Here is a 15,287-nt window from a genome sequence, read left to right as displayed (position 1 = left end):
ACATTATGTCATTTTTATTTCACGGGCTCTCAGTATGCCTTCCTAAAGGTTTTAAAAGCCAGATTTCTTTAGACACTTTGTATATCTCTTCTTCTTTCTCATATCTGATATTAGCAGGTAAAATACTCTGATTTTTTTTTTCTCTGAACATAATTTATTTATTTAGTTTTGATCATACCAGAATGTATGATGTGATTGCAGCCAGACTTCTGTATGTCTGGTTTACGGCACAAAGTGATGCGCAGAAGAAGAATATCAATGTAACACAGCAGCAGAATATGTACAGAATGGATGGATGCTAAGGATGGATGGATTTTAAATTTATTCAGCAGTGTTGTCACAAGATCATGAGACAAAAGAAGCTAATAAAAAGAAGCACAACTAATAACAATGGCATTTTATGCTAAGGAGAAGTCTGTTTGGAAGCGTAGACAGATTTGATGTGATCCACTTCACTGACACAGACTTTGTTTTATAATTTCATAATTTTCAAAATTATAATTTTCACCCATTGTTTCTGTCCATATTTACCACGTCTGACTTCTTCTGGTGCAGAATTATGATGCAACTTTGAAAACTATTGGAGACGGGTCCAATTTAGCACCACATATGGATGAAATCAGATATTTGGGAGTAAAGAAAATATGGGAGTCGGGTCGTTCAAACTGCTTTGAATAAATCAGATTTGCTTTGTGAACACATCTCCACTCCCTACTTCACGCCTGATTATCATTGGCGACACTTTCCTTGTTCAACGAGTCTTTGCTTTGCATTATACAGTTTATACTTCTGCACAATATCTTTGAAAAGCTTTAATAATTCTTATTCGTGTGTGTTTGAGGAAATGTTTCTGTAAGTCTGATGAAAGCATTCTTAGGACAGAAGTTTCAAGTTTTGTTGTGATGTTTTCATTACAGTAAAAATAAGAACATTCATTCATTTAATTGAATGCAGAAAATTAGTATGAATTAGTATCTAACAGGGCATTAAAAGGGGAAACAACACTTTGTTGCTCGGTCTTTTAAAAAGCACTAAAGTTCTTCTGCATGTAAAGCATCTGTTTGTAGTCCCCAGTGCTTCCTCTGCATGATAAAACTTTATCTCTGTAGATCCTAAACTTGCTCTTAAATGAAATGCTGTCAGAGGTGGAGTTGCAGCTTAGGACACATCAGCAGTTTTTATTTTTAAACCCATGTGCTTAGTAGGTAACCTGTTGGCAAGATCTGAGTAATGGACTGTCTGCCCAACAAGCCCCCAGGCTACAATTAGAGGAAACCTCTTGTTCCCCTCTGTGTACATAACTCACTGCCCTCTTTTATCTTTCTTTCTCAGCTTCTCTTTCACTGTCTCTCTTCCTCTGTTTATCTGCCTTCATTTGCCTCTCTTCATTCATGGCTTTTACCTTCAATCAGTCACTTTAAAAGCCATCAAGGGATACATTTGGCAGGTACACACAATATTTTAAAATGCAGACTCACAAATTGACTGTGTGATTAATTCAGGCTGATGGTTGAAAATGCTGATGTGAACACCCTGCCTTTCCTTTTCTCATTCCTTTATATTAGAAATATCATCCTTGAGTATTTGCTCATTTTTGTGAGGTTGAAAAGGTAATTTTTATGTGCATGTCAGTCTGTTGTAAAGGATTATTATTTTTTGTTTTTGCATTCAGGTGTGAGCAATAGTTAAGTTGATGCTTGTTTTGTTGCTGCTTCACATAAAGGGTGGCTGTGATGTATGTTTTTGTGCCTGGCTATGCTGGACATCCTCATGCATGTGTGCAAACATTGATAAGGTAAAATGCTCTCTCTGTTTTTAAAGTTAAAATGAGTTACTTGAGTAACATTTGCCAGTACCCTGAGGAGTTTGGTAGACCGGTACTATAATAACAGCACCTTCTACTTTACAAGCTTAATAAATTATCATTCCTGTTCCAGAAAACAGATCTTTAATGTGTTTAGTGATTTTAAAGTCTATTCTTTTTAAAATTGGGGCGATGTGCTCTCTCTTCCTGGTTTTAGTCAGAATGCCAGCAGCAGCGGTCTGGATCAGCTGCAGCTGTCTGATCGATTTTTTTAGACAGACCTGTGAGGACACTGTTGCAGTGATTAGTGTGACTAAAGATAAACGGATGAGTCCTTTAGTCCTGTACTCAGATGATAGAAGACTGTCTTTGTTATTGTATTTATGCGTTTCTGAATGGTTAGCTCCATCATTACACCCAGATTTTGAACCATGATCAATATTGGCAAACTGATAGTTCCTCTTTTGTCAGGAAAACACATATTCAAATCTCTGGAAATTAAACGTTCAATCATAAGTGTACGTTAAAGATCTTCCGTTTTTAAAATATAAAATGAACTATTTAACAAATGTTCTTCTTTGCTGACCAACAGTGATCCAGCTGTGTATTTAAAGTAATTACAGTGTAAATCTCAGTAGCTGCTCACACTGTTGTCCACACTTTGAGGCTTTTGGAGGATCACTTACAGTTAAGAATAGCCTCGTCTTTTATTCCAGCGTGGCGCTTCCTCTCCTCTCTAATCAGATCTACAGATCGGCTGCCCTGCTGTTACTCCTGTCTAGAAGCAAACAATTGTTAACAGCCTCCTGGATCACTCTGTCAGCCTTTTGTTTATTTTATTTCTGTCAGATCAGGTTAGATATTTCAGTGAAAGAGCCTCTGGTTGATGGTGACACTGATGGTGTTGATGCTCAGTAACACAGCTATCAGTTTGCTTTTTATAAAAGATGGCCTGAAAATATCATACTCTGTACCTTCTGTGATTACTACAAGGCCTTTGCTACTCTGAACAATCACTTTAAGTGAATATTCTTCCTTGTTTGAAAGTAGTTCCTGTTTTGTATTTTGTCATTCTGTCATTAATTTCTCCAGTTCCTGTTTAAAACTTAACAGAAACAGATTTGTAGGGCATAATGTGGAAATACCAAAACAAACTGCTTCACTATTCCAGTTCCCAGTTTGTTAAAAATTCTGCTTAAAGGAGACTTCTTATGCAAAATTCACATTTTACATGTTTTTGTACTTCTTTGCAGCTTCTTAAAAAGAAAAATAAAGGCATCTGGTTTTTGGCGTGTGGAAAATGAGCTGTTTCAAAACCCTCTAGAATGTAACACCACAGATCAACAGGCACTGCCACGTTGCCTAGCAACACAAACTGAGCTTCAGCACATTTGGTCGACTGGTTTTACCACTTGTACGCGCTGTACAATGGCTGCTGGAAAAGACGAGTGTTTGGTTGTTGACTTACCATCCATAAACAACTTGCTGCATTCTTGTTGGTTGTGCAGGAGGCTCTACTTCTGCTTTTCAAAGCTGCACAGTTGTATATTTGCACACCTGTTTGCAGCTGTTTTCACATCCAAGTGTGCATGTTTAGTTGGGGGCGTGGCCAGCAGGAGATTAATTGAATTTAAAGTGACAAGACGCCCTAAAACGGCTCATTCCATAAGGAACTCAAAGCAGGCAGAACTGAGCAGACTAAAATCTCATTATCTAAAAAGGATTTTGTGCCAAAAAATGTGTGTTTTGTATAGACTATAGACCTATGGTAACCTGTTCAAGGAAGCATAGTAAGTAGGTCACCTCTGAAGTAGAACTGTAGATTTTTTGATCAACTTAATCATGTTCATTTTGATTCACCGAGGCGCACCTGTGCATTTGCAATATTACTTATGATCTTTTAATAATATATTTTTAGTGACCCATTTAAACCTATTGGCATATTATTAAATTATAGTGAATAATGGGACCTTAGCATTTCCCAGACTGGTCTCTCAGCTCCTTGTTAAGTTTATTGGTCTGGATGGACGGCAGGGGTCTGATGGCCATTAATGTAGCACTGGGAGGAACAAGTAGCTCTGTCCTCATTAACTCAACTAATATATTCTACTTTTCAGTGCCGGAAAAGTGGCCCAAAACCATGGAGCCTATTTTGGGATGTGCTAATGCTGTTAGGTTATATGATGCAAAAACTAGAATTGATTAATTCTGTTTTGTTATTTACCATGGTGGAGCTAAGCTGTGGCAGTGTAATGCAGTGATGCAACTAATGAGGCAGCGGTTTCCTTAGGACACCTTGGGGCTGAAGCACAGCAGCACCTCAGACGGCGCGCGCCAAAAGCAGACGCCTCACTCCCGCGGTCGCTCGCTTGTTCCTGGTGTACTGCAGCAGGACAATTAGTGACTCTTCTCTTTTCTGTCATCAGATCCTCCTGACTGAACATTAAAACTGTTTTTGTTTTACAATGAATGACAAAAAGAACAAAGCATAAGCTGAAGAAAAAAGACCTGAATGTTAAGACAGAAATATATCGTCGTGTGGTGTTTACTCCATGAATAAGTCATGGATATCGACACAATGTGGTCAACTGCTATATTGTGTCTGGTAAGATCTGTGGTTCACCTCAGGGGTGTCCAAACTTTTTGTCACTTGGGCCAAAATCATCAAGTCACAAGTTGGGCCAACAAAAAACATGTTATAAAACAAAAATCATGGAAAATGATGAGTTTTATTCTTTCAAAACTAAACTAACCATGAAATATATACAGAGTTTCTATGAAATGATGTGTAAATCATTGGAGATCCAAAATGTAAAAAGAGTTTTGTGCTTCTGCTTAACTAAAAGAAAGTCATGAAGTTTGCAAATTATTTTTGGCTTGATTGAAAAAAAAATATTGTAAAAACTTTTGCCACTCTCAGCAATAAAAGCAGGATTTAGGTCACTCTTTTCTTGAAACTGCATGCTGTATTCAGCCAAGTTTAATAAATTATTTAAATTAGTTAGATTTGGAATTCACTAAAGTCTGCATTTAACTAAAAAGGGTAGATGTGTTCCTATTTACTAAGAAGTTAAACAGAAACAAAATGTTTATGAAAACGTTGCTGTGTTTTGTCAGTAATAACACCTGTGCAAACCATCAGTCTCTTAATGTGCGTAGCTGTTTGAGACAAACCACCAAAAAGTTTGCAGCTGTAATTGCAGCAAAATGCGGTTCTTCATAACTAGAACTTATGGAGAAGATTGTGAGTGCCACACAGATTTGTATCTGTGGAATATATTAATAACTTATCACATCAAACAATGTTTAAATACTTGGAGGTTTGTGCCGACAAACTGTGAAAAAGTTATAGAAATGTTAATATTTTTGCAGGCACCCTGACTAAGTGAGTTACAATACAATAAATATTCATGTAGAGCACAATGAAAGAGGAAAGGTGCATTTTTTTCTGATTTTTTTGCAAAGAATAACTTTGGTTGTGAGAGTAACAGCTATAGTTTTCCCCAAGTTAATTCTGTATCTTATATTTGCTCTTCCCCATAACCAATCCTCAGTTTTCACCTAATCAAGGTTTCATTTAGTGCGTAGCATATGTGGGACATCTCTCTGAAAGAAGAACCTTGTTAGTTTGTAATAAAAGGGAACTTGGAAAGCATCGTCTACTTGCTGTCTGCCTGGAAAATAAGGGGCGATGCTGCAAACGTTTAGGACACATGGATGCTGAAAGAGGACAGATACGAGCTGAAAAGGGAAAAAAATACACAAAGAAGCTGAAGCAAAGGCACTGAGGGACATGAAGTAGAAAATAGAGGAGAGTGGAAGTGGAAAAAGCAGCCGATAAGCAAGAAAAAGAAACAAAAGGCTGGGGACTGAACACTACAAAAGACCGTGCTGACAGAAACTGCAGAGAGGAGGAGGAAGGGATGAAAGAGGAAAAGGAAAGGGATTAGGGAGCGTAGAGGACGTCCTCTCCTAATTTTTATTTATTTTTTGGTATTTTTTGAGTAATGAGGCTGTTAATTAGCAGAGGCATGCATGCTTTATTAAATCAAAGTGTTTACAACTTTAACTGTCAAACAAATTCTGGATGGTATTGCAAATGTTGCCATGGTAATACGGCCGTAATAAATGGGTTTAACTGTGATGGAATAGTTAAGCAAAGGTAAGAAAGTAAAAAAGAGCTGCATGTTATTTAATCTAACAAAGTTGCATCTTTATCCTTATTTATGCATCACACCACAGAATCACTCAAAAGTATTCACACCCCTGTCGAAATGGTTTGTTTTAAAAAGCTCTGGAGAATCCCCATGTTTTGTAAAGAAAATATTTAAATCTGCAACAAATTGTTTCTGAGGGCTGCACATGATGCCAACATAAGGCAGCAACTTGATCTTTATTTCAAAGAAGGTGAAATACATCTAGCTATTTTTCCCTTTGTGGTTTGAATATTTTTATAAAATCTACAGTTCATAAATTTCCACTTCATTTTTTTTCTTATAAATTTAGCCCTGTTATAGAAAAATTTGCAAAACTTTGAAATTTAGATCCTCCACATCTAGAAAACTTATTTTACCATCTGATTGTGACAAAAAAAAACTGTCAAAGTTGTACTTTATTCCTTTTTTTTTCGCTGTAATGTAATGTTCTTCCATTTCCAACACATAATATACAGAACAAAGCGCCACCTCCTCACTACAAATCTCATTAAAGCAGAACACACAGCTGTGCCAGCAGCTTTAAATCCTCTAGTTGGAGTATGGCAGATACATGGAAAGACTCTGAATCTTAAACATAAAAAATGTAATTAAAGAAATTATGTCAATCAAAAACAGTGGGACAGGCAGTTGGATAGATGATGTGTGCACAATTGTGTTACCGGTGGTGTTATATGCTTACGAAGCTATGAACTCATGCAGTGGTGTAACTTTTCTCAGATTTTGACTTTATATTCGTCAAAATTTGCAGTGAAAAAGATGTATCTTTAAATTAAAGCATATATTTTGGAGACTTTTTTTAAACTTGCAGTAAAGATCGAACAGATATTGAGTCTTTTAAGGCTCAGCCAGATTTTTCTTACTCTTATAAGGTCATACAATTGTAATCCTCAGAACCATTTAAGATGCTGCTCTATAACAAGACAGATAAATGAATATGTATCAAATAAAACATTATATTTGTTTCTGTCTGACATCAATTTACCTGTTTAAGGTAGTTAAATAATTTCTATGCCCTAATTGCCAAACTAATGAGAGCAATCTTAGAGATTTTAGTTTAAAAAGTCAGATGTTTACATAAATGTTTTTAGTATTTGATCAAATCTTTTGTACCAGACTGGTGAAGGTCTTGATACCTTGGTTGATTTCTTTGTACAGTCATGATGTCACAGAAGGAAATGGTGTGTTTGTAGCTGTGAATTAACTGAAATCAGAAGTTCACAAAACCTTGACATTATCATCTGGATGCTCCTTAGTCACTCTCATGTATAGTAAAGATGTATGCAAACTTCTAAGTTTGAATAGAGTAAAAAAAAAAAGAAAAATGGCATTAAACAATAGATGTTTGTAGAGTTTGTGCATCGTCTGTTATCAGCAGAGTAACAGACAATGAGGTCAAACATTGCAACACATAATACTGGAACAATTCAGTTTATATTTCATCGTATTGTGAAAAAAACTGGACTGAAAGTGATCTGAATGTAAACTTTAAGAAGGATGAATTTAAGCTCTGTTGGTTTTGCCTGAAGTATGTTTACCCTCTGTGTTGCAGGACTCGGCACAGGAGAGCGTCATCACCCGTGACATCCATCGCACGTTTCCAGCACACGACTACTTCAAAGAATCCGATGGAGATGGACAAGATTCACTCTACAAGATCTGCAAGGTGAGCCCAGCTCCTAGCAGGGAGGCTGTGAAAAAACATGCAGTTAGTTAGCAACAATATTACCTGTCGGCTTCTGTATATTGTTTATCAGAAAATAACATTTTTTGACTATATTATTTGTTTAGATGTTTGTTGGAGTTACTAATTATCAGATATCATAAATTTACCTGTCAATATAATGCAAAACATTTTTTTACCCTTTCATTCTCCAAGTCTCATCAAGCTTAGTGGTTATTTTTGGTTTATAGTTTATAATTTACATTGTTTTTGTCTTTACTGATACATTTGTGTCAGTCTGTCCTACAAGTATGGAGAGTTGATCCTGCCAAAATTAGCAACAAATAATATTAAATAATTATTTTTATTTATATTATTTATTAATATGACTAACTACAATATTAATCAGACTAATAAATACATGGTTTGATAAAGAATGTAATGTGCCAAATATTGCATCCAAAAAATAAGAACTTATTATTTTCAACAGTATTATTTTAATATTATCTTTTGTTAATTAGTTTCCTTTTTTCATTAATTTATTTATTCTTTTTTCCATATTCTGTAGTTACTTGGCAATTTTTTTAATTATTACCTTTTTTTTGCATACATTGATTTTTCTCCCTTGTCCAATTATTTAAAGACTTTTTCTGATGTTTTGTTTTTCTTTCTCTTTGTAAGATGCACAGTGACAAAGGAGCAAGACTGGTGGGTGGAGATTCAGAGTCAACTTCTCTCCTATTGGTCAACTTTGCATCTTGATGTTGACCAATAGAAGACAAGCAGACACTGAATCCACCATTTAGAATTTAATTGATGGCTCAATGGTTGCTTCTGACATGCTAACATGCTAAGAGTTATCATTAAAGTGATTGCTGCCCTCCTCCAACTTTTAAAAATCATTTTAGTTTTGTAAATCTGCTTCCATTTTGATGTAATTCTGCAAAACTAAATAAAGAAAGATGCTTCTATAACTAGAAGCTCCCCTGCGCTCTCTCATGCTGAGGCAATTTTCTATGAAGATACGCTTTTTTTCCAGACAGAACCAAGGTCAGCACCATAGAAATGTGTCAAAGTGAGTCCTGCTCCCTGCCTATGCGCTTCTTTTAACCACAGTGCTGCTTTTATAAACTGTTCTGCACATCCTGGATGTATTTCCAGCTGTTCTGTCACAAACTTCATTATCTCCCCGCTGCTCCAGTCAGTCAAGTTGCTCCACGGCTTGTTATTCTCAAATATCTACCATTTTTGTCACATTTAGCAATCAGAGCTGCAGGATGGTTCATATCATGCTTTCACTGGCATAAACCAAACATCCAAATTAATATCTTTTCAGTGAGATGAATCTGTAGAGGAAGAAGACGATGTTTAATTTTTAAGAACCAAATATACTAGGAGTTTATTATCCTGCCTAAAATGAAACGGTCACAGTTGTTTTTCTCTGTATAAAGTAATTGAGAACAGTTACATTAACGTTCACCATATTAAATGACATAATAAATGAATAATATTTTCTGTATTATTCTGCAATATAAAATAAGATTTGTTGTGAAATGTTCAGCAGTTAACAAACTTAAAATGTTTCTATTTGTATTCAGTTGAGCGTCTACTCCTCAGCAAGTAGAAACATTTTAATCCTTAAGTTATTCAAATATTATTAAATCACAAGTTGTAAAACTAGTTCAGTATAGAATTTCTTAATTAATACCAAATACGATTGTCACAATAACAAATTTCGCTGGATAATAAATTGTCCCAGAAATGATATTGTTGCTTTGAGACGATTTTCAACTAATATATTGATAATGGGGTAATAATGTAAGTTCATCCTCTCAGGGACGAATAAACTTGAATTTTGCAGATAACACTCCACATTGAAACTGGAAAACAATTTAAATATCCAAAATAAAAACTAAGCACAACCAAAACCATAAATAAGATGGATTATGAAGTCTTTCTAAACAAAATGTACCCTCAAAAAACATTAATCACTAATTTGTCGTGTGAAATTTATTTAAGTTTGTTTAGTTTTCAGATGATGTGGTCTTCATATTCATTTAAGCTGAAATGTCAAAGAAAGGAGCTTGTTAACCATGAACTGTTGTTTCCCAATAAAACTGAAGCTAGTTTTGGTGTAATGTGGTAAACTGTAACTTACACTGCTTGTGTTTGTTGCACAGTGGAAACAGAGCATGTTTGGTCAGTGCTGCAGGAGAACCTGTCAGGGAGGTTTAACATCCACTCTGGTCCCAACTGGGTCAGAGTCGTGCCAGCCTTCATTTGTATGCAGATCCATGTAGATTTTCAGCTGTTAAGGTTGGTTGGATCTTCAGGCTTTTCAGACATGGAGGATCCAGGACAAAGTTCATTCTCACCTTTATAGCTTCTTCCGTTTCATGCCTGAAGTGCTTCGTTTCCAACCTTTATTCTGTGGGGAAGGTCACCTGCTGAATTGGTGCGTTTTCTCTCTAAAATCTTTTGTTTCAGAAACACTACTTGAGACACAATTTCCTCCATCAGCAATAAGCTGGAAAATAAAACCTGCAGCTCTTTTCTATTTTTATTAAAAAAACAGAATTTTTCTACCATATGTTGCACTTTTCTAGATCCTGGTAGTGTGTTACTGCAGGCAGCAGAATATAAAGCTCTGGAAAAAATTAAGAGACCATTACAAAATGATCAGCTTCTCTGATTTTACTTTTTATAGCTATATGTTTGAGTAAAATGAACATTGTTCTTTTATTCTATGAACTACTGACATGTCTCTGATATTCCAAGAAAAAATTTCTTATTTATTTGCAGAAAATGAGAAATGCTCAAATTAATGAAACAGATGCAGAGCTTTTGGACCTCAAATAATGCAAAGAAAAGTTTATATTCATTCAGAAACAACAATACTAATGTTTTAACTCAGGAAGAGCTCAGAAATCAACCAGGAGGTTTTCAAAGGGGTTCAGTGCAGCGGGCTCAGTGTGTCTAAATAGAATTACCCCAAGTTATTATGACTAGATTCTCATAATTAAACAAAAATGCTCGTAGCTTGGTCCTAATACTCCATTTTACAACGTAAAGAAGGGATGATTGAACTAAAAAACACTCTTTGAAAATAGTTTCTGTCATTTGTATTTACTTTTTTAGAAATGGCAGTGAGCAACACAAAAATTTATCAATTAAGATTAGAAATCGGATCTGGTATGAAAAAATCTGAGATTATACTTTTAAGCAATATCTCCGATTCTTATTACAAATCCATGGCACATTTTTTATTTTATAAATGGTGGAAACTACACATTATTCTCCTTCCGCTTCATATAAACCAACTATAAAACGTGTTGGAGTTTCAAATACTGTTCTCCTTTTACTTTGTATCACAGTACTTGAGAACTTTACGGATGGTATTGCTGAAGTTTTAACAAATAAAGCTCCACAGATCCTTACAGAACTTTACATAAGGATTAATAAGACATTTGAAGCACCAAACATTTCCACAGTTACTTGCTCAATGTCTAAGAATAGAAAAAAATCTGTCTTCTCCACAGTTGAGAAACTAGGCGTTTTTTGCAATAATCCACCCCTCTGAGTCCATTATCTGCCCGGGCCAACAAATTTAGATTTCACCCACCAGGACCTCCCCCATCCATCTGTCAGCATGCTCTTCTCCCAGCTGAGTTGGAGACGTGTGAACGCCACACTCCATCAAGCATGTCAGCTTGTAGATTACACCCCAGACAGCGCCACAAGACTTCTCCATTACCTCCACATCAAAATACCAAAATTAGCTGAGCACAGCAGCAGTGGGACCGTTCCTGTCTGCCCGTCGTTTAACTTTGCATGGAAAAGAGTGAGCATCAACTCAGCAGCTAATGTGCTGGGTGTGTCGATTCAATTTCATTTAACCTTTTCACAATTTGTTGTTGTACTACAACAAGGTTGAATGGATTTTATGTGACAAACCAACACAAGGTAGTGCATAGTTGGAAATTGGAAGGAAAACAGGGTATCATATAGAGTCCAGTCGGTTTTTTTGTACTTAATCTAATTGCAGGTGCTCTGTGCAGGCCTCATATTATTATTAAAGATCATAAATGAAACAACAGCTTCTTAAAAACCAACAAGGCAGGTCAAGAATATCCTCTTGGAGAAGTTTAAATCAGAGTTGAGTGTCTCATTGATCAATATTTAAAAAGAAACAGTTTCCATATATACCAAGACATCACTGTTTACCTAAACTAACAGGAAGCGTAATGAGAGCATTAATCAAAGTTGCAGCAAGAGATGCTTCTGCAAGGCATTCACACAAGGAATCACACTTTTCTGATTATTTATATAGAAACATTGCAAACTGTTTTTATTTCACTTGACAATCATTCCTTCTTTTTGTTACTTTACTGTAAAATGCCACTAAAAACAACGAAGTTTTAACCATCTTAAAATGTTCACAAGACTCATTTAGTGAAGCACAGATCCACCTCACAAAAACACATGTAACAGATTTGCCTGAATTTTATATCACGTTTCTTCTTTTCTGAGATTTTTTACTCTGTGGCTCATTTATAAGCACTCCCCTTTACCGCAGTTTACTGCATCGATTTATTGGACAAACAGGCACAAACCCAAGGTTGCACACTGTAGTTATACTCTGTGTCACTTGGTGAGTGCAAGGACAGTCTATACGAAGCCTTTACAGCGGTTGAGTAAAGGCAGTGTAGGCTAAAATCCAATCCTGTTTTCAGAGTTTATATGCTCCAAAGTGCTTCAGTCATCTTTTTAAAAAATCAGTTTAATTAGCTGCAGAACATCTGTGCCATGTTAGCAGACTCGTAGAAAGTGACATTGAACAAGGTTGACACGAACACAGAAGGAAAGACGAGACTGAGAGGTGTTCCTCTGAGGAAACTCCTCTGGTAAAACTGAAGCGTTATGGAGAAGCTGTCTCTCAGGAGATGTACTCTGTTGGCACTGATGTTCTGACAACAACAGTTATATTGCAGCGATACACTGGAGGAGCAGCGAGGCACAAAGCTTTTAAGATCGATTGGTCTAGATGTGAATGGCTGCTGATCCTCAGACTCTTGCTTAAGAAGGGTGGTAAATGTCTGGAGCACATAGATCATTTTACAAATGGAGAAACACGCAGAATACTAAAACATCTAATTTTCATTATCTATAGCTTCACTAATGATGTGTAACTAATTCATAACAGTTTAATAGGTTATTTATGGTTCTATATTTATGTTTCTGTGCAAATGTTGACATTTTTGTATAAATTAGTTTCATCCCACATTAAAAAAAAAACAGTACAGCTTTTCATCATTCAGTTCTGCTTTCGGGTATAAAAGAAAGAACGAAAGAATTCAGCAGATAAAATCTGCAACTCGTCTCTCTAAAATCTGCACTTTAGTAACTTTGGTTTGTCCATCAGGTGTAAATAACCTTAAAAATGAGTTCATGTTTGTCGGTGGTAAAACTTAAATTTTTCCTTTTTGTTTTTTATTCTTTTGCAGGCTTATTCCGTCTATGATGAGGAAATAGGTTACTGTCAGGGTCAGTCTTTTCTGGCTGCCGTTCTTCTTCTACATGTGAGTAAACTTGTCCCCCATTAAATCTCCATTGATTAGCTTAATGATTAATGCAGTCAGAAATGTGGCCTCATAATCTTGCCTGTTACATTTTATATAAAAACTAATGACGGGTAAAACTTGTTTTTTTTATATATGCTCTGTCCATGTATATGTGATGTTTTATTCAGCCTCTCTAAACAACATTTTTTACGTTTCACTTCACTGGTTTTGTGCAGATTTAAATGTTAAACTTTTGAAGCATCCAACTTATGTCTGAATCAAAGTTGGGAGAAAATGATCACTTTACATCCCGACTTATTTTCTCTGCTGTGTTGTGTTTTTTATTTACCTACTTATTAATTTATATTCTGTGTGGGGTTTTTTTATATTTATATATATATATATATATATATATATATATATATATATATATATATATATATAAAATTATTGTTGCAATATCTCGTGTACATGTTGGAAAACGGACAGAAATGTTAAAAATTCTGACTAGAAATTAGATATTTCTTGTAAGAACCCAGTTCTTTGTAAATCTGAACACCTGCATTTCTGTCTCTTAAATACCTTTTATGTTCATTTGTAGTTTGTAAGCATCTTTATGTTGATGTTTTTTTTTCTTTCTTTCTTTTTGATGTTTCTTTGAGCTACTTATATCACGGCTCATTTAATAAGAATATTATTTGCCACTGTTTTCCAACAGTGAAAGTTGACACTCAAAAAAGAGACAAAACAACAACTATGACTAAAATCAAGTTCATAAATAAATGTTGTTAGTGTCGGGTAAACATTTATAACTACATTTAAAAACGGTAGAAATCAAAGACATATATACTTAGTGTTATATTTCACATGGGGTGACTATTATTGCCTATTTCTATTACACAAATTTTAACTGGAGGAAATTTTGTGAGAGAAAGTCTGCAAAGACAGATGGAGGAGAGAGAGAAGAGGTGACAACACATGATGGAGGAAGTCCCAAAAGGAGGAGAGACTGGAGGAAGTTTGATCAAAGTCCAAATACCAAGGGCAGGAGAGGTTAAAGAGCAGAGAGACGGAGGGGAGATGTCAGGAAGGATGAGGAAGGAGAGTCATGAAGAAGGGATCTGAGAATGAAGAGACAGAAGGAATTGGTGTGGAGGAGGAAGAGGAAGTTATGGAGGAAGAGGCAGTAAAGGAAGAAAGGAGAAGAAGTGATAAGAAGGACACTACTGTAAAAGAAGGAGGATGACTGGTTGTTTATAGACAAGGTGTCTGGAATATTTATTGGGGTTCAACTTTACCTGCAGAAGTGCATTCAGCTCCAAACACACACTGTCTCTCTGATTAAATATCTCCTCCCTCTCTGTGTGTGTTTGTGTGGAGCCATTAATATCCACAAAGACCCAGTGTTACATTTTCACGAATAAGCTTTATACTTATGTGCCCAAGCAAACACAGAACATGAAGAGAAGTTATACACAATAAAATTAAGGCAAAAATTTACATTTTTAGACTTCCAGGCGATAAGCAAATGCTTTTTGGTTTCTGGAAAATTTACCTCTGGAATGTAACGTCACAAATCACCTAGCAACCCCAGCAAAGCCCAGCCCGTTACCTAGCAACCCCAGCTGAACTCCAGCATGTTTTGGCCAGCTGGTTTTACCTCTGCATGCGCTGTACAATGGCTGCTGGAAGAGACGAGTGTTTTGTTGTCCACTTACCATCCAGAAACCACTTGCTGCATTCTTGCTGGTTGTGCAGGAGGCTCTACTTTTGCTGTTCAAAGATTTACGGTTACATAATTGCACATCTGTTTGCAGCCGTTTTGACAGTGTAAATGTGGGACATGGCCAGCAGCAGCTTAGATTGATTTAAAGTGACAAGAGGCTCTAAAGCAGCTTGTTCTGAAAAGACTTCAAAATAGGCAAAGCTGAGCAGACTAAACTCTCATTTTCTAAGAATGATTTTGTGTAAAAAAAAAAAAAAAAAAAAAAATTATAATTTTTTATTTTTATTTTTTTTTTTTTTTTTTTTTTTTTTTTTTTTTT

At 35.7% G+C, this 15,287-nt stretch overlaps 1 protein-coding gene across 1 annotated transcript in view; it reads left to right on the top strand.

The window, feature by feature from the left end:
* Window positions 1-5,036: 5,036 nt before the first annotated feature.
* Window positions 5,037-15,287, top strand: part of LOC106950201 (rab GTPase-activating protein 1-like) — a 25,329-nt gene continuing 15,078 nt past the window's right edge. The window contains exons 1-3 of the mRNA XM_015036888.1: window positions 5,037-5,048; window positions 7,571-7,684; window positions 13,186-13,260. Coding sequence (XP_014892374.1) covers window positions 5,037-5,048; window positions 7,571-7,684; window positions 13,186-13,260 — 201 coding nt within the window. The remainder of the gene's footprint in view (window positions 5,049-7,570; window positions 7,685-13,185; window positions 13,261-15,287) is intronic.

The sequence above is a fragment of the Poecilia latipinna genome, unplaced genomic scaffold (assembly GCF_001443285.1).
Source record: "Poecilia latipinna isolate Pla-1442-1.1 unplaced genomic scaffold, P_latipinna-1.0 Scaffold385, whole genome shotgun sequence".
Classification (NCBI taxonomy): domain Eukaryota; kingdom Metazoa; phylum Chordata; class Actinopteri; order Cyprinodontiformes; family Poeciliidae; genus Poecilia; species Poecilia latipinna.
This window is presented reverse-complemented; position numbering and strand designations above follow the sequence as displayed.